The sequence below is a fragment of the Macrobrachium rosenbergii genome, chromosome 25 (assembly GCF_040412425.1).
Source record: "Macrobrachium rosenbergii isolate ZJJX-2024 chromosome 25, ASM4041242v1, whole genome shotgun sequence".
Lineage (NCBI taxonomy): Eukaryota > Metazoa > Arthropoda > Malacostraca > Decapoda > Palaemonidae > Macrobrachium > Macrobrachium rosenbergii.
Genome location: NC_089765.1, coordinates 19,249,842 through 19,276,176, shown reverse-complemented (window position 1 = coordinate 19,276,176; position 26,335 = coordinate 19,249,842). Strand labels below are relative to the sequence as shown.

General features: G+C 37.1%; 1 protein-coding gene across 6 annotated transcripts; it reads right to left on the bottom strand.

The window, feature by feature from the left end:
• Nucleotides 1-10,418: 10,418 nt before the first annotated feature.
• On the bottom strand, nucleotides 10,419-24,970 carry LOC136852403 (sorting nexin-18-like). Of its 6 annotated transcripts, none has more exons than XR_010857127.1 (3): nucleotides 24,770-24,941; nucleotides 14,846-14,973; nucleotides 10,419-11,185 (listed from the first exon to the last, which is right to left on the bottom strand). XR_010857127.1 is itself a non-coding variant. In XM_067127018.1 (2 exons), exons 1-2 carry the CDS (start codon nucleotides 24,845-24,847, stop codon nucleotides 20,746-20,748), a joined length of 1,455 nt encoding a protein of 484 aa, XP_066983119.1. In that variant the 5' UTR covers nucleotides 24,848-24,970; the 3' UTR covers nucleotides 20,104-20,745. The 6 variants fall into 6 exon arrangements, 1 of the variants encoding a protein (XP_066983119.1); XR_010857126.1 differs by lacking the exon at nucleotides 24,770-24,941 and adding an exon at nucleotides 17,798-18,027; XR_010857130.1 differs by lacking the exon at nucleotides 24,770-24,941 and adding an exon at nucleotides 17,919-17,938.
• Nucleotides 24,971-26,335: the final 1,365 nt, after the last annotated feature.

Here is a 26,335-nt window from a genome sequence, read left to right as displayed (position 1 = left end):
AGTATAGCCTATATGTAAATTAAAAGCGTTTGTATGTATATGTGCAAGAGGGGTAAATTATACTTTTATACGTACTGTTGGTTATGTCTACAGGTGTGCGAGAAGTTGATGTATATGCGCTTACACGTGTATAATTAAGCCAGTGCGTAAGAATATGGACTGAAAACCATATATAAGTGATGTGAACCATGTGTACCACGCGTTCGACCTTGTAAAATCAAGACAGCCAAGTTCTACGGGGTAGTTTTTTCGAACTTTTTTTTTCTCCTTGGTTTTCATCATCATCATCTTTATGGTCGTTACTAGTTTATAGTATGTCGATTTTGGACGTTAAACATATCAGTTCACTGTAGGAAAATTCGTAAAAATCAATCGATGCTGTCTTCGCATTCTTCTCTCAGGCCTTGCTGTTACCCTTGACCAGTCATATCAGAATCTCGAGTTCCATTACAAATTTCTAACCACTGAGGTTTGCTAGTCCTATAACCATGTCTGCGTCCTTTTGTGTTGGTAGTACTAAATTTTAAAGAAGGCGAAAAATAACATAAAACCGGAAAGAGAGATTGTACTTTGTATAACGTTTAACGAGAGAGAGAGAGAGAGAGAGAGAGAGAGAGAGAGAGAGAGAGAGAGAGAGAGAGAGAGAGAGAGGTTTGAAACTAGACCTGAAACGTGGGCAGAATTAATAACACACGTCAAAACATCGCGGTCCCCCGTATCCTTTGCTGATGTAAGCAAGTGTTCGTACTGTATATACAATAGAACTGATTAGCTTTAGCTTTTATAACAGTTGGTTTCCTCTCTCTCTCTCTCTCTCTCTATAAAGCTATTTAATGCTGAAAGTTCATTTAGTACATTGTCAGGAATGAAACGTGGTTATACCTTTTAATTTAACTCCTGTTGCATTCCTTGCTAGGCGTATGTAGAGATACTCAAATGAATGTAATGAACATAAGCAATTCATTATTCCTGGCTTTTTCTGCACATTCATATTAATACACATAACACGGATGCATGGTTGTCCTTTTTTTTCCATTTACTCCCAAGCTTTGGAGTTCTGTTTTTGCTTCTGTTTCCTCATAAGCCTAACTCTCTTCATTTTCAGTTGTTTGCTTCGTCGGGGTTGGGCGACATGATGGCGTTTGGATGTTAGTACCAGTGGCCTAAAAAAAAAATAAATAAAAAGATGGTATTTCAGTCCTCATATAACCGTATTGTATCATAACGTAGCAAAACTGTGATAAACTGAGAAATAATAAATGACAGTCATTGTGACGGAGTGTTTTCGTAATACAAAAAAATGATAAAATAAAAACGATACGATAACAGCAATTGGACAATGGCAATGTGCAATTTTACGCGCAATATAACGGAATGATCAGTGACTTTGAATTCTGCAAATGATGCGCATGTTTAAATCCCGTGACGAAAATTATTGTCGAGTGCCATTTTAAAGCTTAAATCGTGGCTTTATAAATGTTGCGAATGACAGAATGGAAGATACAACGATGTGACATTATGAAGGAACATTAGACACTGCAATTGTTATCATATAATTACATTTGTCCATTTGCAGTAATGATTCCTGTGAGAAAACGTATTTTTAAATAAGAGCACTCTCTAGAGAGCTTACGTTCGCCTAGGCCTAGCGAATGTATTTTCTTTGAGAAGGCTCCAATGAGTCTCGTTTCATAGTTGTAATTGTGTCGTTTCATTTATTTTTCTTCATTTCTCTTATATGGCTCATTCTTCATTGCTCTATATCTTTCTCCACACTGGGTACTTGTAGCATTTTGCTTTTAACACTACAGAAATGTAGCCTGGATAATATTAATAATAATAAAGGCTTATACACTATTGTTATTATCACCAATTCAGTTGAACGCAACAAAATGTTTTTCACTCTTCCCCGTTTTTATATACTTAGTATTTTTGTAAGTTACGAATTTTCCATTTCGTTTGCATACGTGTGCATGTGTGTGTGTGTGTTCGTAATCTTCTGATGCATAGATAGATGCTTTACCGACGTGTGTATGTTTACAGCCTAAAAAACTGCAAAACAAGGATGTAAACCTTTATTTAATCGGGCAAAATGCTAATTCAACACCACCATATATATATATATATATATATATATATATATATATATATATATATATATATATATATTTTATATATATATATATATATATATATATATATATATATATATATATATATATATATATATATATATATATATAGATGAAAGTCCCATGAAGGCCTTAACACGTGAACAAGGTTGGCGTGCGAACGATGATATCACAAATGGAAGTTATTCTTGATGTTATCGTGATTTTTACGTGTTCCATTTCCTGGCCAATTGTGTTCTTGTTTTCATGATATTTTGTCGTTCTCTAGATACTTGTCTTGTTCTTCTTGTTGGCGACAGTCTTACTAAATATCTAATTTGTTCTGCAGTATTATCATCTTGGCACTATTAGAGTTTGTAGTTTATTTTTGCTTGAAAATTTTGTTGTCGTCAGGCTAAGAAAAACGAAGTGTTTTGGATTGCTAGTCATAGACGTGAATTCAAAATGGCTATATGCTGTAGTTTGCTTGCAACAGAAGGCACTTGCAATCATTGCAAAATTTCACCAAAACGCTTAGGCTAACAACATGAACTTTTTTTCTTGGCCCAAAACTGGTTTTTGTTCTCCAAAATGGTGAAATGGGTGTTATTACACTGATTCATTTCTTCTGCTATTTTTATAACCGCTTTATTTCTCTTCTTGAAAAGATCAGAATCCATTCTGACACTTCCTTTTCAGTGCTTCACAACAGGGCACCATGCGTTTACATCCAATAAGAATATTTCAAATTTTGTTAGTACTACCGAAGGCTTGTAATACTAATAAGCTTTATTTTGGGCTACAGGGTTACTTCTTCAGGGGGTGGCGACTGAAGGAACTTGGGCATCGCCCAAAAAAGAAAAAAAAAAGGAGGAAAAAATAGTACAACTGAAAGTCAGATGCAACAAATTTACAACACAGCGCTAGACTCACTTCTCATTCGATCGCTCCCAAACTTGCTAGGCTGATACGATCGGCAAGTTTAACAGAGAGAGAGAGAGAGAGAGAGAGAGAGAGAGAGAGAGAGAGAGAGAGAGAGAGAGAGAGAGAGAGAGAGAGAGTTTCTTCAAAACGTTTAGAACAGAACGGTTTAATGATAACCTTTAACGCTTTAGACACCATCGCTAGTACTATACGACTGCCACAATAAGAACTGAGCCCCCAGGCGGCTTATATATAATTCAGAGATAAAAAAGCGGTTTGGTTGGGTATCAAACGAACTCGGGTTATCCCATTCTGCACAGGTTGTTGTGCTACCGGGTTGGGGGATTTGGGGGTCCCCACGCAAACTCAAGGTTAATATATTCAGCCCACTAGATTCCCGTCTTTGCGTTTTTCTGTCATTTTGAGGCCACTGTAGCTTGCCTCTACAAGATAAACGGATTGACAGTGAACGGTGTTATTATTATTATAATTATTCTCAATGTTCGGACAATTGTATAGAACACACCGTACGACTTTAATAAACTTATTAATAAATACATTACTTCTCTCAGTGTAAAAGCTACTCTTATGCAGGTAAGTCAAATTCTTCAATAAAAAAAAACACGAATACATAAAAGGAAATGTTGTGGGAACAAGTGAATATAGCAAAGTTTATAATTAATAAGTACTTTTACACTTACGTAAATCAAAAGACATCGGTTCACAAAAAAATGAATTTACTTTTGTTGTTGAAATACTGCTTGAATTTTCTTTTATGTTAATAACATATTGTTGTTGATACAATGCCAGAAAGAGAACATTATATTAAGATACACCACAAATGAAAACATTTATAAAATCATGATAACAATCTGAACCGGCATTTGAATAGACATATCAGAATTGCCGTCAAAATGGTTTACAGAAATATTAGTTTGGTAAATTTAACGGATTCATCATAGTCAGCAACTTCTTAAATTGCTTCACAAAATAAAGATTTCAGTGAACTTCTTTCTCGATCAATCTGGAAATTCCCTTAATCTGAAGTTGGTAAAAAAAAAAAAATCGGTGGATTCCCGGGAAAATCGGGAACTGACCGGTCTGAAGCAAGCTGCTGTCAAGCTTAGCAACTATACAATACATATACGCTTTCCACTGACACTCAAAGCTTGTAACTGATTATTTAGGCTAATTACCTTATATAAACAAACATTTCCACATCATACAAGTTACGATAAGCAAGGTTGTGACGATGATGTGTAGCTTGTTTATCTACGCGTCTCCTATCCCGAGGTGCTATAGTACTAAACACCGTACGGTAAATGTAAAGTAGACGGCCGCACGAAGATACCCTCTATTAATATCATTTGTCGACCACACAATATAGAAATGGGTGTATATAATACTTTGATCGCCGAGGAGCTAGTACTATAAACACGACGCCCCAAGAAGCTTCCGCCATGTTTAGTACCAGCACCTCGGAGTAGGTAACGAGTAGATAACACGCCAAAGTAGGTGTTTATAGATTTAATTATGCTAATGTTCGGGAAATCTAGCTTGTGTCTGCTAAAGAAGTCTTTGATGCATTATAGTCAACTTCTTTCTAATACCGGCGCCATAATAACGCATTACCTCTCCTGTCCCGAGAGACGTTCCTGTACTTTGTACCATACGATACCCACGGCAATGTTCAACTCTGCATTGCTTGTACAGACTTTAACAGCGCCGTGGGTACCGCGTGGTACAAAGTACAGGACGTCTCTCGGGACAAGAGAGGTAATGCGCCGGTATTAGTAAGCAGTTAGTTATTGTAACTCGGACATGCTAACTGATGGAGGGAATGGAATGGAATATAGAATTTAAGCCAAAGGCGTAACGCTGAGACCTATGAGGTCATTCAGCGCTGGAAGAGAAACAGAGTAGAAACGTTTGAAAGACGTAACAGGAGGAAAACCTCGCAGTTGCACTATGGAACAATTGTTGGGAGAGCTTAGATGGCAAGATGCAAGAAAGAGAATATGAATGGAGGTACAATAAAAGGAACGAAAAGGGTTGCAGCTAGGGTACAGTGTACCGCGTGAGGTACACTGACGGCAGTAATCCCCTCCCCCTCCTACGGGATAATTGATGGAGGATTTCTTGAATATTAGCCTTATGAAATCCATAAACAACTCACAGCCATAACCTTCGTAATTTACAATCTTGCGATAAATTTTATATAGTACAATTTATTTACCTCTCTCACTTCACCATTTTCCTAACATCCTTTATTGCCTCATCTGTTGAAGCCGTTATTCCAGCCATATGGGGGTATCGCGGTACAGTGGTTAGGACTTTTGCCTAGAATCCCATTGTGCTTATGTTTACTCAAACATTGGGTTATATATACCTCGCCGTTAGTCGACTGTGCCGGGTTACAATGACAGAGAGAGAGAGAGAGAGAGAGAGAGAGAGAGAGAGAGAGAGAGAGAGAGAGAGAGAGAGAGTGGTAAGACGGACTGAAAATATCAACGTATTTCACAATATTTTAAAAAAATACTTACCTTGGTATCTGACTGGAATAAAGCAGCCTAACATTGCCTTGCCGTAATGGGAAATACCGTCATTATCGCTAATAACTTTAGGGAAATTAAAGGTGTAGCAGTGGGCCATATCCGGTGCTTGAAAGCGAAATTGCGACACAATAGTATCTGATGTTTTGGAGATTGTGATTTCTTCTTCTGTCGGGACTGTTCTAGATATACCTAGACGGAGGAGAGACTTCCAGTTAGCATTGACTTTATCAAAATCGATGTGAAAATGAATTAAATGAAGACCAACAAGCACAACCAAATTAATTTTAAGGCCAAAAATTAGCCCCTAATGTCCTCTGACCAACCCCAAAAGCATCCGATGTTAGGCTGATGTCTAAGACACATTATGGAACTGGAATGTAAAAGTTATGCCAAAGGCCAACCGCCGGGACCTACGGGGCCATTTAGCGCTGGAAATGCTTTAAAATATTGTTAGGTGAGGGTGAAAGAAAGAGAATATGAATGGAATGAAGTGCAGTAAAAGAAATGAAAGGGGTTGCAGCCAGGGGTCGAAGAGAGACGCCATTATGAGTTTTGCTGAGGTAGTCACTAAGCATCGCGTCATATTATAAAGTTTCATTAGTCAAGCATTTATAGTTTAAAGTTTTGTAGTCTACGGAATTTGTATTAATAACTTCACCCTCTGGCAAATTAAACAATAAAAAAGGCAAAAAAAAAAAACAGGAAAGTGCACACTCCAGAACAGAGAGGCAGACAAACGGAGGGAAAGGAAAGGAAAGGAAGTAATGAAGATAAAATGGTAAATTCATGAGCGTAAGTCTAAATGGCAATGTAACTCGCTAACGTAAACAACTATTGGGATAGGAATGGCGTTGGACTCCGATTTGTTGCCAAGTAAATGGCTTACTTAATGTCAACAGACTCTGGCTTTGTGTAAGAAGTGCATTTGCCATAGACGAAACATTAGGCTTTCCCTTTACCAACACAAGAAGAAATAAAGAAAATTACTTCTCCGCTTTGCGACAACCCGTTAGACTATACATTATTCATTTACTACCTCATAGAGCGCCAGTTTATCATAAAACCCAACGCCCCGAATACATTAATGCAAGTACCAGTTTTTACATATTTTCCCCTATCCTTTACCTTACCAGATACACAATTTAATCGTGCACATACTAACTAACAACCAGAATCATTACAACTGTAATTATAAGTCACAACAGCCATAGATGTTATTGAAAATAAACATTTATACATAAGAAACAACCCAAAAGGCCGGGAACTTCTATAGCAGGTTTCTAAACAACAGAACGTCCATTTGTGAGAAAAATAGCAGAGAGAATCACACACACACAATATATATATATATATATATATATATATATATATATATATATATATATATATATATATATATATATATATATATATATATTATGTAGTGTGAAAATGAGTCAGTTAGAAATGCCATTAGTTTTTGAGATTAAAGACTTAATGCTATAATAACTAAGCTGACTAGTGTTTGCGAGGTATTTAGATGACATGAAGGAAAGGTTCCTGAGGGATGGATGAGAGGAATAGTAGTTCATCTGCATATTAGTGATAGGTGGTACAATAGTATGGTAGGACTTTGACTGAGGAATTTGATAAATAAAGATGTAATTCAAAGGATGTTGAGGATGTATGGTGTAGAAGGTAACATCCTGAGAGCAACTGGTAACTTTCATTAGACGGGCGAATACACACAAGGGATTGTGAAAGGTCTGGTGTAAAAACTGGTCAGAGACTAAGATGTACTGTCTCCAGATTCTTCAATATTTTGAAAAGGCAAATGTTGTATGAGCAAACAAGTGGGATGGAACAAGAGATAGTGAACGTAGTGGTTGATGCATTGGTGATTGGAAGAGTTTGGAAGCATCTGTAAGCTGAGAAATTTCAAAGTGAAATAGCATGAGTAGGTTATGAGGGCAAATGGCAGCTAGGAAGATGGCAAAATCAAGTGGGTGATTAAGTATTTGGAATTGAGAGAGAGAGAGAGAGAGAGAGAGAGAGAGAGAGAGAGAGAGAGAGAGAGAGAGAGAGAGAGAATGGTAAAAGTGAAGCATGGGAGATTGGGATCCGGCTGGCTGATGAAGAGTTAGAGGGATTTATTTCTGGTGATAGAAATTCATTTATCGTTATAATGTGGTTCGGATTCCACAATAAGCTGTAGGTCCCTTTGCTAAGTAACCAGTTGGTTCTTAGCCACGTACATTAAGTCTAATCCTTCGGGCCAGCCCTAGGAGAGCTGTTAATCAGCTCAGTGGTCTGGTAAAACTAAGATATACTTAATTTTTCCATTCATGAAACAGACGCCTCAGCCACATCGTTTGAATGATCTATGTGCATATTGGAATGAAATATAGAACTTAGGCCAAAGGCCTAACTGGGACCTAAGAGGTCATTCAGCATTGAAAGGCATATTGAGAGTAGAAAGGTTTGAAAGGGGTAACAGGAGGAAAACTCCACAACTGCACCATAAAACAATAATTGTCAGGAGAGGGTGGATAGCAAGATGGAAGAAAGATAATATGAACAGAGGTACAGTAAAAGGATTGAAAGAGGTTACAGCTAGGGACTAAAGGGATGCTGCAAAGAACCTTAAGTAATGCCTACAGTGCACCACATGATGTGCACTGATGGCACTAACCCCCTACAGGGTATGTGCATATAGGTTCAGCGGCTTAAAGTTTTGAAGAAACCCGAGGTTCAGCTACTTCAGGTGTTTCTGCGTTCATAGTTCCATAGGAACATCAGCCAGGAGATATCAAATCTAGAAGGCACTCCAGCTGGAGTTAGTGCAGTGTTACTAAAATCAAATAGTCCTCTGGATGTATGTGACCATGCTGAGGTCACATAATGGACAACAGGGGTAAAGCAAAGGTCATAAGGCTGTGCTCTGTGAATCAAGATGTCCTCTCCTAGCCTAGATCCATTAGCACAGAACAATATGCTACCATCTTGTTCTGGGAACACTGCAAACATGTTCCAAATGTATCGCATAGCTTTCCAAGTTGTCTCCACACCATTGAGTCCAAGTTCCTATCACAGGGACAATCAGAAAGATTAGGTTTTATATCTTATAATCACATCCCCTTCTTCCTGGTAAGATTGTGGGCATTTTTTTCGTTCTTCTAAAAAAAATTATGGGTACTATTCTGCAAGAAGACTTGGACCATAGAGCTTCATTCCTGAGATAGGCCACTGACATGAAGGCTACCAACCACCCACTAAAACAGGTGGCTTCTGAAAACCTCTCTCAACAGGAGCCTGATAAAACAGATTCCAGCAACCTCCATCAATTACCTTAAGTAATTTTATCTTGTGGTTGTGAGAACACCAACACTTGATAAGGCATAACTGAAGAGTTACAAGTTTGGTGAAAGTGCATTAAGGGGTGTTCATGCCTTTAAGATATGCTCCTTTCTCCACTAGGCCAAATTCTTTCAAGTACTAATGCCTACTGTTTTCTACCGAGGCTCCCCTTGCCTTCCAGACCATTCTGAGAAAATTAGTGATAGGAAACTCACCTGGCATTTGCTTCCTGGGACAAGATTCTCCAAAAATGAGAAAGACCCCCCGTTCTAGTGAGTTCATCTCTTCAGACCTCTCTGGCAAACATTATAACTTGCTGATCCTGTGCTTTATATGGTCATGCCTTTACCTGATCGGTGTCTGTCACGATAGATTGGGAGGGCTATAGCTCTGAAGATTTGAGAAAAATAAAAGGAATGAAGACCACAACCAGTAAGTTTAGTACAATGAGGAAACTATATCAGAATGAGCAAAAAGTTAGAAAATTCAATACAGTACTTATAAATATAGTTTAATCAGACTGTAGTTTAACCAGACCACTAAGTTAAAATTACTAACTCATATGAGGCTAGAGAAAGTTTACAAGTGAATCCTCTTAAATTATAATTCTGTAAACATTCAAGAACTAGGCAAAATGAAAATGCCAAAAATTCTGACAATATTTTTTAGGGGATTTGCAGCCAAGACTCACCATTTACTATTGAATGAAATCGAGGTAATCACACATAATAGAAGTGAGGACTGGGTCTTAAGGGGTAGCCCATTAGGTAACAATGTGTTATATGAGTGGGCCCAATTCTCAGCTAGGATAATGCTGAATGTTTCTATGGAAGTTACAGGAGCATGAACATATAGAAGAGATGGTCAGGTTCCTGCTCATTAAGTAAGACAGATCATGCTAAATTGTTGGATTAGAACAGAAAACATAACACAAGCATCTGCAACCACACCAGGGTACTAGAAGTTTTTTCAAATATATGACAGGCCCATTAATAAAAAAAAAATATACAATACAATTGTTTGGATAATCAACTTCATAAGTCACTGGTCAAAACCTGAACAGCTTCACCTCAAAAGCTGAACTACTGAAATGGAATTAGCAGTCCCGAGTTACATCAGTCTCGGCTTACGTCGCCTTTCAAATATATTCATAAAAAAATCCGTTCCAGATTATAAAGGAAGTTCTGAGGTTGCATCGTTTCGGTCTTATGGCACACTGTAAACGATGGAAGAACATTTGTACATTTTTGGAGGAAATTCTACAAGATCATGGATGCACACCTCACCAGTAACAAGGTAAATCAGCTGGGACAACCAAAGGATTAAAGGTAAGGCTTTCATCACTATATTTCTCATCTTTGGCGATTTCTTAATAGGGTGTTCCAGCTTACGCCGTTTTTCCGCCTATGTCACACTTCAGGAAAGGAACCCCCAATGTAACCCGGGGACTGCCTGCACCTGTTTTAATTTAAATGACATAAAAACTGTAAACTACAAAATTATTTACATTTATTGTACTAAATCCTTTTTACAAAAGCAGCTGCACTATACTGTACATAAAATGGGAAACTAAAAAAACAACACATATTGCAGGTTTGTAGTGCTTAACATACATCTATTTTACAATACAAAAATATCACATTTTTTACAATTTATAAATAGCTCTGTTAAAAGAGTCTGTTCACTATAATGCAATGTCTTCTTATTCAATACAAGACAGCCTTCATTATTATTTCCACTACATTACAAACAACCTGATAAAGACTTAAATGACAAAACTGGACAAATGTCACAGAGAATGTGCATACAAGAAGCTTAATGTCAGCTGTCAGATAAATTATCCTACCTAAATTCAATCAGAAGGCTTTACAATAAATAAATTCATGTAAACAGCATGGCATTTCTTCTCTCATTTTCCTAATACGACTCTCAATGACAACACTGTAATTGTTACAATGTGATTTGGCAAAACCACAATTTCCATCTGCATAACGTCAAAATAAATAAATATTTTATTATTAAATGTTAATAATAATGCAAAACTGTTACACAAGCCTCTGCTTTGAGAGGAAGCTCAAACCTTTGTCAAAATAAAAGTTCTTTTCCTTTTCTGAAACAATCCCTCGGTTCTTTTCAAATTCTCCTCGCACCCTCTGGTAGAAATACTCTTGATCTGTTAACTGTAGTGTTCTACCATACTGCAGAAGGGCACGGTACAGCTGTAGCACCTGAGCACGGGTAGGAGCCATTATGACCAACCTGGAAAACAATCACCTTTTGTAGACACATGAAGGGATAAATAATCAAAAATTCCAAAAGATCTTGTGTTTTCAGGCATGCAAAAGACGTCTTTCATCAGGGTATGACCTCTACTTCCTCCCTCTATTTTTGTAAACAATCAGGTACTGTAATAATCTAAGTAATTATCTTTATTTATAGGAGACCTTAGCATTAAGGTCATTATCATATTCATGAATCTATGTTGCAACTTAAAGAACTGCTTTGGTATGGGCTGTCCTGGATGACGGCAGTACAAGTTGGTGTGGTTATCCTTCCTAGTTAAGATTCAAATAAATATGAGTGACCATCTGTAGTTTGTGAAATGACGAGTTTGTGAGGAGTAGCACGAATGCAAAATACCCTTGAGATGGATGGATGTATGGGGTAATGGACTAATTTCATGACTATTACACACACACACTACTTGAAACCACAGCAAACCGACGAAGGACTGGCACCTAAAATACACTAATTATTATTCGAGATGTGTTTGACAAAAGATGATCTGGCCAGAGCTCAAATTAATGCACTATAACTAGTGAAAGTAAAGTCCTTCTCAAGAGCTTCTCAGTAGCTTCTCTTTAGTCAAAGGGTTACTGTATTCTCAGATTTTACATGATCTACAACTGCAGGAGAGAGAAAATGGCACTGGCAATGTAATCTTGCAGACTAAGTGGCAGCTGCTAGGCCTTTATAGATTATGTCTGGAAAAAGTAAAAAAAAAAAAAGTGAGACAGATTTTGGTTTGAGTGAAATAATTCTCCAATGCAATTGTTTTTATAATGTATTCTTGCATTTATTTGACACAGACACTGGATGTTGAACTCAATTTCTCCTACCTTCAGATGACCAAAGCCTAACATCAAAAAAAGAACTTGCTACAATTTAAGACAAACCTAAGTTGAAGTACATTTGGTGCATGGGTGAGATATTAGGAGCATTTTTAAAAGGAGTTTCTCTACAAGGTGTCGGAGAGGTTCAAAATGATTCCGTTAGTTGGATGGCATGAAGACAAACTGAAAGCTGGAAAGGAAAACTGCCAACAAAGTGATTTGCACTGCACACTGTAGGCTCTTTTACAGGAACCCTCCAGCTCAAGGCTGCACTGTTTTCTAACATTTATTTTTTCATTCACACCCCATGATTGCTTCCTACCTAACCATCCAACTTCATTTTGTTTTTAACTAATTTTTGCCTCTCATACAAGAACCCACATTTCAAGTAACCTCTAGGAGTCTAGGTATAGATCAGTGTTCCTGTTAAACTAATTTGGAATAAAGTCTGGTCATACTGAAGAGGGCAAAAAAAAAAAAAAAAAAAAAAAAAAAAAAAAAAAAAAAAAATTACAGCTTGGGAAAGTCCAAGGAACACCTCTTCATTTGAGTTTTCTTAATTGTGAATCTATGATCAACTGAATAATGTATTTGAGCCTCAAAGAAAAGTATGGACACTCTTTCGCTTATCTTACTGTTTTTGGAACATGCAGGCAAAGGGAAAAAACTGCCCCTTCAACATCTAAACTTATCAGAAAGAAAATTTCATGAGGATCAAATGTGGCCAGCAACCTGAAATTGGGTACAGTATAGTTTCTCTGAAAAATACAACAGTATTATTGCCTGAAAGATTTAAATACCTTTTAAAGCAGAACAAAACTGTAGTTTTGTATACAATCAGAGAAATAAAATGTTTATCCCTTGTTTTTGTTAGAGCAAACCCCATAAAAACATACCCACATGAAAAAAGCATCGCAACTATATGAAGCAAGGTTTACCTGTGCAAATAAAGTAAACTTATCATACTGTGATGAAATGGACGAGAGGAAAAGTAACATGAGGTCAAGAAAAGTGAATTGGTTTGTTCATAGTAATAAGAAATGAACTGATTAACCATGAAAAATATTTAAACCACCAGACTGCCAAAACAGATTGTAAGACGATACTCACTAAACACAACTTGAAAGTGTATTCACATGTCCAAAGACCTGTGAGTGAATAGAGGGTTTAAGACCATGGGTGTCATACCTAATCTACGATAAGGGTACAACATCCTCCTTTGTATATTCTCCATCACTATGTCCCTGGATTACAGGGGAACTGGGCACTATTAAGATATTTATGTTTAATATGAAAACAATAGATTATTGTGATTAAGAGAAACTCAGCTGAACATATGAATATTACACGGATAAATTCTTGTTTTAGATCTGAAAAAAAGTTTTGAGAAAAATAATGTGGACAGCTAAAGTGTTTATTTAGCTTATTTATCTTCCTCATCTCATTACAAATTAAAATCAAACATATTTACCCTAATTTTAACATATCATCTATATCACAGTTTAACCTTACATGGTCCAAAAGACACACTAACACCAAAAGGTGCCAGAAGCAAATGCAAGATGCACAATAAGAGTTAAATGCAGACAATGACGTTATATGCAAATGACAATACTGTAAAAAAATTTCAATAATTTAAGCTACAATTGACCACAATAAAAAGAACTGCACCTGTATATGTAGACTTCTCCCAAAAGACTGGGGCTAGTTCTTACACTCTACTGACTAAAATACCTAAAAACACAGCAAAATGAAGCTCCTGGCAGAGCAATAATTGAGTTATACTACATAAACTATGCCTTCATGCAATATACTTATTTTTTTACTCATTCAAGTTGTTGCTTAGGTGAGCAGTAATATCACAACTTTACCTTTTATGAAACAGTTAGTAGTCAACAAAGTTGGTACTGAACAGGGTATGAGCATGATTCTACTATTTTAGGGTGTTTCAAAGGTCTGTGGTTTTCTGGAAGATACTTACTAAAGAGCATATGTGTTACTTGCAATCACTTGCACTAAGATAAATCTGTATTACTCATAATGAACAAAATGATGGCATGCAATCAAGAGATGGGACAGTTACTAAGAAAGCAATTATTACCCATAATGAACAAAATGATGGTATGCAATCAGGGGATGGGACGGTTGCTAACAAAGCAATTATTACCCATAATGAAGAAAATGATGGTATGCAATCAGGGGATGGGACAGTTGCTAAGAAAACAATGACTGAAAGGAAGAGGCTGAGGCAAAAGATCAACTTATAATTTTAAGATACCCTTGCCGCACAGTACAATTTTATTCATTATAATATATACATGATTTACCAACCTATTTTACTAAATAATAATCATCTTCTACACAGGGACTGGCAATACTTGTAGATCTTAGAAATTTACTGGTAGCTACTTACTACCAAAATTATCAACTTCATCAATTTAAATGGACAAGAATACTGAGGGTATGAATCCTTACTTCTAGCCTAGACAGCAAGGCTGTATATAATGTCAGTACATTGTAGCTAATGGATATAACAAATTTTGGCAGTTACATACTTATTGCCAAAAGTTTTGTTACAAAATGAACAAGAGAATATAGTACACTTTATTAGCCTAAGGACAGACCTATGAGTCAGCTATAAAAATAAAATTCGATTGTATACTGAGCAAGAGAAAACTTGCTTAAGGATAATGCACCATGAATCAGCTATTATCACCAATTAGATTACATATTAAGTTACAAAATAAATGGGCACGAAATTGCAAATTACACCAGTAACACTCATATGATTTAACTTACATCTTACCTAATAAATTCTTTGTGTTCTTCTTTTTCAGTGTCAAATTTAGCACCCTTTCAGAAATGTAACCTCTGATTAGGTTGGATGAGGTCACAGGGCTGATATCTACAGCTGTCCAGGTGGAAGCAGTCTATCTGTTGAATTATAAGCAATTAGAGTGAAAATCCACAATATGAATGTCTGCATAAAAAGTACAAATCATATTTAACTGTAAAATGATTTTATACAGTAATATTATCACAGTAAAAGGAACATTTTGTAAATGAGCAGCAATGTATGGATGGAAGTACAAGATGGATCTTAAAAATGAGATATACCTGGTGGGTTTAAGAGCATAGGATCCAAAATGATTACCCTAATTAGGTGGATGGCTGGGGTCATAACAAAATGATTACAATTTCTGGCAATGTCAATTTATGGAAAAGGCTGAGATGGTAGAACACCTGTGAGGGAGATGGGCCTGACAAAAATTAAAGTTCTAAATATCTTATGTTTGCCTTTCAATGCATTGAAATGAATGCCGAAGCAGTATATCAGTTCCAAAAGCAGAAGAAGAAATACAGTATTTTGGAGAGCTTCAATGGGATGGAAGTACATTATATCTTATAGTATAACCTGGCTCAGACAGTGGTGTTCTGGCAATGTCAATTTATGGAAAGGGGTGGGCTGGGTGTTTGAAAAATTAAATCACCCTTTCAATGCCCCAAAGTGAGGGGACCCCAAACTTGGAGAATTTAACCATTGCTGCTATGACAAGACAAGATGAAAAATCCAGTGAGGGCCCAAAAATGGTCAAGGGGCCCATTTATATTTGGACCGGAAAGTTTGGAGCCCACTAAAGGGTCCCAATTTCCAATTTTGTGAACAAAAATGTAACAAAAATGTTATGTAAAAGAAATAGGGCTCTCCAGGGAGGCCCCTCCCAATCGTAGAGTCCATTATAGACCTTCTCATACAGATTGGAGGAGGGTGGGTAACGTTGATTGGGGTAAGGGCAGGGCTGATCTAAGGCAATTGATTACTGCTTATAGGGGTCCTAATTATCCTTTGAGGGCCCCCATTATAGCCCCATTTGCCCAGATAATACACATTCAAATGATTCAATGAATCTGGCCTTCAATTATTCAATGTACACCTAGTTTTAAGAAATAAAATTTCTGAAATTTGCATTTACAAGTGCCTTTAAAATGATTCTACAATTGCTAATATTTTAAAAATTTTCCAGAAACCCCAGCTGCTTTAAATGGCTTTGGTTGCCCCCACCCCATAAGAGGGGCCCCAAATGGGACTGTGCCCCCTGGGCCCCAAAATGTCTAGGAACGCCCCTGGGCTTAGAACTATAACATGTAGAGAGGGGCAGGTAATGGTGATGAGTGAGCCTCCTGCAGACACCAGGTTTCTCGAAGGAAATGACCATACTCATTTACTTGAACTTTCTAGACACAAAATTTTCCTCAAAGCCTTAAAGCTGATTCAGAAGAATACCCTTAGTCACACACATACTTAGTTAAGTTAGCTTAGGCTATGGGCGTATTCCTCCTGACCTAATCTGTACTTGAGATTATGGCAGTACTTTATATAGCTGACAAAGCACTGGCAGACTCATGCCCTATGTCAGGTTAGGTTGATATCCAACCTATCACTATAATTAGGTTACCAACAGCACTTTGTCCTGCTTATAATTCGTGATTTTTAGCAAATATGGTAATTCTGCCGATTAATTGCACAAATATTCTTCTATGCACGATGTCACATTCTGGGGTCTAAGGGGGCACAGCCTGAAGCTCCACCTCAGGGCATGACATCCTAAGACAGGTCAGGTTAACATGCAGGTGTGTTAAAATATGTCTTACATTTGCTTTATGGCAGGTCACAACCTGAGGATGTACCTAATGTGCAAATCTTCTGCACTCTTACCAAAAATAGGACTAGGCTACAACGTGAATCATATATTTTTCTGCTGCTTCTCTGGCGTTTTACCCATTCCTGCTATTTTACCCCTTTCGAACCCTAAGTATGATATAAAATGCATTTGACAAGGTACAGTTAGAAAAATAATGGTTCACGTTTATGGCAATTAATTTCTCAAATCAATTCACAACTAGGCTACGTCTAACACCATTAAGGAAAACTGAATAAAGAAAAACCAAACCTTATCTTCCTAACCTGACTTAGAGCGTCGTGGTCTGGCACTGGCTATGACCTAAACCTAACCAAAAACCTTGACCTAACCTTTTCTAAACTTTTGTGCCCTGACCTAACCAGAAATGACCTTCCTCAATTGACTTTTGGCACCGTGCCCTGACCGTGACCGCCCCCCAAAAGTAACACCTGACACTGAGCACATGTGGACTAGCCTAGGCTACCCCCTTGTGGTAGTGAGTTCCAATTACAGTCTTCTACCTCTGTCTCACTACTCTGTATAGGCCTAGGTTACTATCCTAAAATATATCTTAGGCCTATAAAGTTGACAAAACTTCGGTTCAAGTTTTTGGCAATTAATGTGACATAGACTTATTGGCCTCATTTCACGTCTCAGCCCATTGAGGGAAAGACTCAATAACGGTAAAAAATTATATGTATGATGGTGAAGATGACGGCGTGGTAGGCCTTTACTATAGGCCTACCTCTGACAATTGTGCCTCGATACTTTGACCTACCCAAACGAAACTACATAGACCTATAATCTTTTAAAAAAATCCCATTAGGCAATCTAAGATACAAATACGATAGGTTTTAGCCGTGGTTGGTAAGGCCCTAAACAAGTAGGCCTATGGTACACCCAAACGTCATAATCCTAGGCCTACACATGGAAGCTTAGGCCTACTCTCACCTAGGCTGAACTATGTCCGTGAACACGCCAAATTAAACTTAGTAAGTTAAAAACAAAAAGTTTAAAGTTACCATTCTACGTTTATACAAAGTTTTATTACACTTTTACAAAGAAATATGGCTCACCACTACTGTAATGAAGCCACTGGGTTGATCTCTTATCCTCTATGTTTTGATCGTGACAGGGACTGGTCTGTAACTAATAATGTAATCTGCCATAAGTCACCTTCTTTACAGGTAGTATTACCTATTTATGTATATTTCTTTTTTAACGTTTGTTTAATACATTGTGCTATTTTTTTATTTTTTTAGCACCTATAGGTCTATGTATCTTCCCCGAGGGGGTGGGGAGGGGGAACCCAAGTGTTCAAAGCGCTATAACTGGTTCACATTTCATTATAATAATGCGTTCAGATTCGGTAAATAATTACAATGTTCAGTTGAATTTATATCCTACATCTAAAGAATAAAGGCAAGTAAATATTAACGAACAAAATTTATTATTGTTGATTCTATTCATGTTTGACGTCACGAAAGCAACTTTTTTTTTTTACATAGGGTCTTTAGGCTAATGAGAAGGAATGGTGGATTGATATGCAAGCGTAATTTATAATCTATATGAGTTAAATCATATTAAAGCATATCCTATGAATTTCTGAAACCTCATTTCAATCTGTAGCATTTTGCGGGAAATACAAAATGTGGGTTACGTTTAAACTGGAGCGCGAAAATGTACCTTTTTAACATTTTCTCAACTGCATAGAGAACTTCCCGTAATTTCCAATATAGTATCTTTTCTAACTGGCCCTTCCCCCCGTGTTTTTAATGCTTTAAGAACAGATGATTATCTGTATATTAATACAGTGTCTTATGGACTCACGTATAACTTTATTTTCTCATGTAATTACAATCTTTGATTTCCAAACCTTATTCAGCATGGCAGTTGTTTCGATTGATAATTTTTGGTCTTTTACTAAATTCCAACTCAAGAATACATGTGCAGGATACTATTATCCCTAAATGTTTAAGATTCAATCCCCTTAGTCCTTTCTCTAATGCTATTTCATGTCTTAGCGTAAACGGTCCTCATTATATCTACTTTTGCATTGACTGACTGATTTATAGATTTTAGGTATATGCCAAGCAATGAGGAAACTAAGGCAATTCAGCGCTTAAACGGAAATTGACAGTAAAAAGGATTGAAAGGTGTAACGGGAGGAAAACCTCGCAGTTGCACTATGAATCAATTGTTAGGGGAGGATGGACAGCAAGATGGAAGAAGAGAGAGAGAGAGAGAGAGAGAGAGAGAGAGAGAGAGAGAGAGAGAGAGAGAGAGAGAGCAATGTCTATATTGCAGCGCATGAGGTGCACTGACGGCATTAACCAATTACGGGGTACTTTTGTTTTGATTCAGTCGCGTCAAAGCTCTCACGTTATACGATGCAATCTACGAAGCACGCATTCTAGATCTTGCGATATTTTACTGCTCAAAACGGCAATAGCTGGACACTCTAAACTTACCAAGTTTATCAAGAACCTTCCTTCTCATCTTCTAACACCTTTTCGTAATAAAACTACGAGAACCCCACTATTTACTAAAAATTCACTTGAAGAGATCCTTAGCATTAACTTTCTGCATGGAATTTTTCATTTAGCTTTACATATTTAAGAAAAATTAACATATACATATATATAATATTATATATATATATATACATATATATAATATAATATATATATATATATATATATATATATATATATATATATATATATATATATAATATAATCTAATGGGCATGAAGTAAATTACACAAGTTTCAAGTTTTTAATACATCTTTTATTGGAAAATACGAGATTCCCAGAACTTACAAAATTTAATGCTACTGAAGAATAAAAAAATATACTCTTGGTGAAAGTACACGAACTTCATACCTAACTCTCATGCATGACTGTCATCATTGAGCACCATGAAAGCATACAAACTTAAATTTTACTTCTCACTTGGTATAATTTATTAAATTTCATAAAGTCATATTGCTTAATTATTCTTGGAGTTAAACAGTGGCCCTAGCGACACACTGGCCACGTGTCATAGGCACTGGGACCTGCCCCCTGCCCCCAAACTGGTTGTCAGCCTAAGAAATAGGAGATCAGTGCCATATATATATATATATATATATATATATATATATATATATATATATATATATATATATATATATATATATATATATATATATATATATATATATATATATATATATATATATATATATATATATATATATATATATATATATATATATATATACACAGTAAACCCCAATAATCCACATACACAGAAACCATGCTAGGATTGCTGGAGGTTGCCAGACTAGGCCACCAAATTTCATAGCACAAGGTATATTAAGTACTACCAAATCGAATAAGTATTAATGAAAAATTCATAAATGTATTAAGGCTCAAATCCATAGCCTACAGTGTACCAATCAGACTAGTATTGGATCAGATTAAAAGGTGCAATGGATACATTTTCCCATTACAAAAGTTTTCATGACATGAAATACTCACACGGCTGAATCAGCTAATCAAAGTAAACAAAACAAACCCAATCATCTTCTTGATTCTACTTATTGTACGATTTATTTTTTTTAGTGCAATTTAATGTTCTCTACGCTTATTTAATAACATACAGAGAATGCAACCATTTAGACAATAAGCCTATTTAAAGTTGAAAAAATAAATTGCATATAAAAATCTAAGTAAATTTCAGTGTTTGATATTCATTTCAATAAGTGAGAACTGCTGGAGACTTAACAGCATGCACCTAAACAGACTAAAAATGTTCCACCTCAAGTGTACTTGTGAAAACAATTCACAGTAATCTTTTGCCATAACTGAAGTTCACAAGCTGCAGGATCCCTGAACTTTTGGTGTGTGCAAGTTTCTTAGCAAAGACAAATACTGTAAAAACTGATTTTTGTTTCAATGCTTCAAGACTTTAGCCACATGTTAACTGAAGAGATTTCTTATACATCGTGTTGAATAGTACAATCAACGTCTATTTCAAGTTATTCCAAAAGATCAAGCGAGGGCGCTGACGGCACTTCTGTGCCATCACTCACGATTTCTTCCAACTTACTTCTCAGATGATCCGTAATACTCTGGTAAAACTCATACTGGTGCTGGAAAACAACCTTGATGACCTTTTTAATATCCCTGATGAAACTGGACTTCAAGTGGGCCACCTCAGCTAGAAAAACGTAAGACGACACTCGAGCATCTTCATAATCAGCCATTTCCAGATGGTATGCCTGGGCCACATTCTTCCTAGCAACGGTGAGGATCCTGTCCAGTTCATCGATTAACGTAGAATACTCAGATGCCACTTTGTATAAAGACTGCCAAGCTGCCTGAACTTCTTCTTTGGGTAAAGTAGCGAGGCTGGAATAAGCTTCGCTCACACGAAAGACAAGGAGAGGGAGCTCTGGGTCCTCGCACGACGCTGTACTGAAAGTCTGAGCAAGCTTCAAGAGGGCTTGACTGATTTGTTCTTTGTCTTGCATATATTCCATCTGCCAGTTGTTAAATTGTGTTAAACTAGCAGACTGCAACTCTCTGACAGAATTTTTAAGCTCCCTAACAAAGACAGCGTAGCTCTCAAGTTTTGTGTCTACTTCCTGCAGATCAAAGTCCGACCTAGGCGTCTGAACACTGGAGAAGAAACTACGGTGGACATGAGATTCACTTTTCATCTTTCTGGTAGCAGCTTCCCAAGATACCTCATTCGACACGGTAATGAAGAGACGGAAGACGTCACACTGAGACAAGATTGGGTGACAGCAGATATAATCGATCCAAGTCTGAAGTACCTGCTGTCGGTATTCAACAACTTCTTCGTTAAACTTACCTAGAATTTGTTTTTCAGGTAATTTTGGTAAAATTATCAGAGGGAAGAGGTTCTTCAGCTTTTCCTGAATCAAATCAAACTGTTTATACCTTCTTAATACATGTTTTGCTGAGAATGATGGCAACACAGTATACGCAATGTAGTTCTTCATACCAAAGAACTCGGACTGTTTCTTGGGAGAGGTTATTTCACATGCGTAATCGAATGGACTTGGCTTCCATACAGGACCAAAATCACTGTCTTCAATTATTACTCTATTGTCCCACCTGAGTTTAGTTCCTTGGGAACCTTTCGAAGTGGAACTGCCTGTGCTCAGGGAGCGGGCTAACCTCAAGAGGGGGTAGTTGATGGTCAAATCTGTGACACTTTTGGCATAAAATGGTCGTCGGCACTCTGGGCAACTCTTCTGGTGGTTTTTGGAAAAGTACTGGCCGAGACACGTCGTACACAAGGTGTGGCCACAGCCAAGGTTCCTTGGTGGCGAGTCATCGCTGTACTCCTCTTCACACACGATGCACTGCAGGTCTGGGTCACCCACCTAGAAAAGAAAGTGGCACTGGAAATTTGACTGCAGAATGTCAGGTATTAACAAGCTAAGAATTTATACTAGTACTGTAGTGCAATGGCCTTGATGTACCTGTTTCTCTGTTAGTCGCCAGGGTGTGTGCAAGTAAGTGCTTGGGTGGCAATACTACCCTATTTAGTCTGTATGTTGCCCTACTTAAAGTCTGTGGCCTCTTTCAGAGCTAGGGTTCATTCTTTTGACCTTTTCTTTCGTTTTCTTTATAGTTTCTTTAAGACTGGGATGAAAATATTTTTCACCACCCCATAAATTTGGGATGCACAAAACTATGAGGGTTTAGGTTCACTGAAATACTACAAAACACATTTTCAACTTCTGGTTGAATATATACTGTCTTACAGCTGCACCCTCTTAGGTAAATATATGAACTGAAGCGATGTGTATACAAACAGACACACACATTATATATATATATATACACATACATACATACATATATATATATATATATATATATATATATATATATATATATATATATATATATATATATATATATTTGTCAAGGTTGCAAAATTAAGTATACCTTAGTTTTACCAGACCACTGAGCTGATTAACAGCTCTCCTAGGGCTGGCCCGAAGGATTAGACTTGTTTTACGTGGCTAAGAACCAATTGGTAGCAATGGCCTGTTACAAAAAAGCATGCTATTGGAGTGATGTCTAAAGTCCACTATGACCCTGGCACTGAATTAAGTACCTGGCTGTTAGTAGACCCTTGTGGGTAAGTAGCTGGGGTGCAGAGATATAGATAGAGGACCTTTGTCCTTCGGCAGCAATGGTTTCTGTATTTTAACCTGCATCCGTTCTGTCTTTTCCCTTGCTAGCTGTCGAACTTCTCTAATGTTCACCCCTCATTCATAGACAAAAAAAAAAAAAATAAATAAATAAAATAAAACTGATAATTCATTTTTGCAATTTAAACTTTTGTCAAAAAGGTTTCGTGCTACCTAAAACATGCTTTGTACGTTAACTTGGGCTATCAATAATAATAATAATAATAATAATAATAATAATAATAATAATAATAATAATAATAATAATAATAATAACAATCATAATAATAATAATAATTTCATTATTATTATTCAAACTTCCCCGACATTTGTCTTCGAAACTGTCCAGGCTGTTCAACTTTAAAAGTGCGGCGAGGAAGAAGGACGAAACTAAACACTTGAGCCATTATGTGTCCCTAATTTATCCGGAGCAACTTACGGAAGCATAAATAAAATGACACGTCTTCATAAATGATTAAGAATACATTATGAACTATTCAATAATGATCAAAGGCCGTATGAACTCGCACCAAGCTATCTCATTGAAATTCTTTGTATACTCTCGTGGTACTAGTGAGCAGTTGTGTGAACAAACTCCTAATTTGTCACAACCGAATACTTATAGAATAACTGTCAAATATATTTTGTTGCCATTCAAACTTTACGGATTTTTTAAGTCTATAAAACAGTGGAAATTCAATACAAGAAAGAGAGATTTGACTGTTTAAAAGTTAAAGTTCATCACTTCTTGCGTGAGAAACACCAACAATCGGGGAGAGGAGTGTACATCCTATAGTCCTACGCCAGCATCCTTTGTCGTAAACACTCTGAAATGTTTTGGGCAGTACAGTGACTCATGGCTTGCTACTGTCACATATACTTATATCTTCAATTCTGGGGTATAAAACATTAGATTAGTTGAAAAATTCCGGCTGGACATGAAATTATCAAGGGGACGGGCAAGGTCCATTTTTTACCTAGTCACCAGTGTGCTGGCTCCATAACGGTGTAACAGCCTCTGCCTGCCTGCCTGCCTCCCTGCCTCTCTCTCTCTCTCTCTCTCTCTCTCTCTCTCTCTCTCTCTCTCTCTCTCTCCTCACACGCATACAGTCACCAAAGACGACTGTGGCCGCTTATCGCGCACGAAACCAAGGGTACATTTCAATCACGGAAAAGATATTGTATAAAAAAAACTTCCCGAGACCTAAACAAAACATTAGGCAGCTACTGGCGCCTGATTTCCCGTTCAACAGGACAAGATTACTTATATTGATCAGCACAAAGACCTTCACATTATAGATCTAACATCACTGGCAAGTGCTCGTGCACGAAGCGCGTTCATGGTAAACCCAAACTCCACAACTATATGATAGCCGAGAGTTAACAGTAGCTCAGCAACTTTCAAGGTCACCTGGCACTGATAAATATTGACAGCAAAGTGTATTACTCTGAGTATTCGCTATCCCTCCTTTTAATGCATTTTACTATTATTATTGGCGTTTCATTGTTTTTGCGCTTAATTAACAAAGCGAATGAGCATGATCATAACACATACAGCTTCACAAACATTTTTGAGCAAACTGCTCGACTGGACAACGATTCCAATACTACTCTCGTTTGTTGCCAAAACTATCACGCACATAACGTTATTTGCATTTTTAAACGTCATAAACAACATTCACTAATGACAAACGTGGCTTTTTCAACTGGTATTATACGCGAATGGCAGTTCTGGGAGAGCAATGTAGACGTCTCATCCACAATGTTACATTCCACCTCTTAACAAGTTATTTTCTTGTTATTTCTCAACATAACAACACGAACCAACCTTACTGTCCTTGGCACTGTGACCCCTGCTTGGAAAATCGAAGCTGCCATGATTCACGGACAAAGACACACAGCACATCACCGAAATAAACTTTAGTTTTAAACGGTCCTTGTTTGTTGTCGCGTACGCTAAGGCTGGATAGCTGAAGGCTGCTCGGGACCGTGTGGGATCCGCTCAGTCTCACTGCGCAAGCGCAGTTACGTCATAGTTAACAGGACATTAGAAGCACAGGGTCGGGTCGAGATATTATCGTTGATAAAGATAGTACAGGATTGTAATGTTTTAATATATATATATATATATATATATATATATATATATATATATATATATATATATATATATATGTGTGTGTGTGTGTGTGTGTGTGTGTGTGTGTGTGTGTGAGTGTGTGAGAGAGAGAGAGAGAGAGATTAGTACTATCGGAACATGGCTAATGAAGATTGACGGTGAGTATTTCATTACAAAATCACCGCTGTGAAGGACAGATTACAACGTCCACAGAAACACTGCATGTTGTGGGCGAGTCTAAACCTTATCGACGTTATGATAAGGTTGCATCATAAGTACACACTAAGAATTACCATGAGTAATTCTGGACGTGTTAAAATTGTTCAGCTGTCAGCGGTGACGTACGATTGGTGACTTGAATTAGAAACTGCCAGCTTTAACGATTCATAAAAATACACATCATATAGGTATCGAGATTTGTTGTTTTTCGCCTTGTTACATTTGTACCGTGCCAGAATAAATAGGTTTCAGCTAGATACGGAGCACTGTAATATGAGCATCATTTATACCCTTTTATATCTAGATAAATGGAAACAATGATAAACCTCCTCTTTCTATAAAAAAAAAGGATGGAAGATAGTTCTTTAAAAGTTAGGCCTACGATCAATTTTGACATTTTCTTACTGAAGATTCGCAACTGAACATCGGCCTAGTACTGCAAAACAAATACGGCCTTTCTAATACCTTATTAAACATTAAATAGATATCCTATGTGACCGTGCACTCACGATGCGAGGTGTTTTCAGGCCTCGTCGTTACCCAGGGAGTAAGAGTTCTGGAGCGGATATCTAGACTGACCACACCCAGTGAGACTGTCCTATTCCCCAAATTTATTTCTTTGCGGTTTCTCTATTGTTTTGAATATGTACAATATTCCGTAGAGGCTTGCTCAACAGAATGATAGTTTCTGTGGCTTTTATCTTATCAATAAGCCGTAGATTTCCTTTTAAAAGTTCTCCAGAGGACAAAGAGGGGAAAAAGGTGAGGCCACATTCATTTTTCAAGTGTCGAACCAAGGCGATGCCTTCGTTGGAATTTTTTTTTTGTCTGATATATCAACAACCTGTTCATATACCTACAGAGAGGGCTCATTAGGAGTGCGTCAACCCCCGCCACACACGTGACACTTTAATAAACATATATTTACTCCTTTGCTTCCTCGATAAGTGGTCCTAGAGTTCCATCACCTCCCTTATGACAATAGGACACACCTGCTAGGTCTATATCTCCTCCCCAAACTTTTTTTTTTTAATACCACCTTATTCTCGGATAGTA

What these genes read in the sequence shown, in the direction of transcription:
- LOC136852403 (XM_067127018.1), bottom strand. Translation starts at nt 24,847, where the DNA reads ATGTGCTGTGTGTCTTTGTCCGTGAATCATGGCAGCTTCGATTTTCCA. An exon ending in ACAGTGCCAAGGACAGTAAG is followed by an intron (nt 22,123 to 24,769) that starts GTTGGTTCGTGT and finishes TTTCTTTTCTAG; the next exon opens with GTGGGTGACCCAGACCTGCA.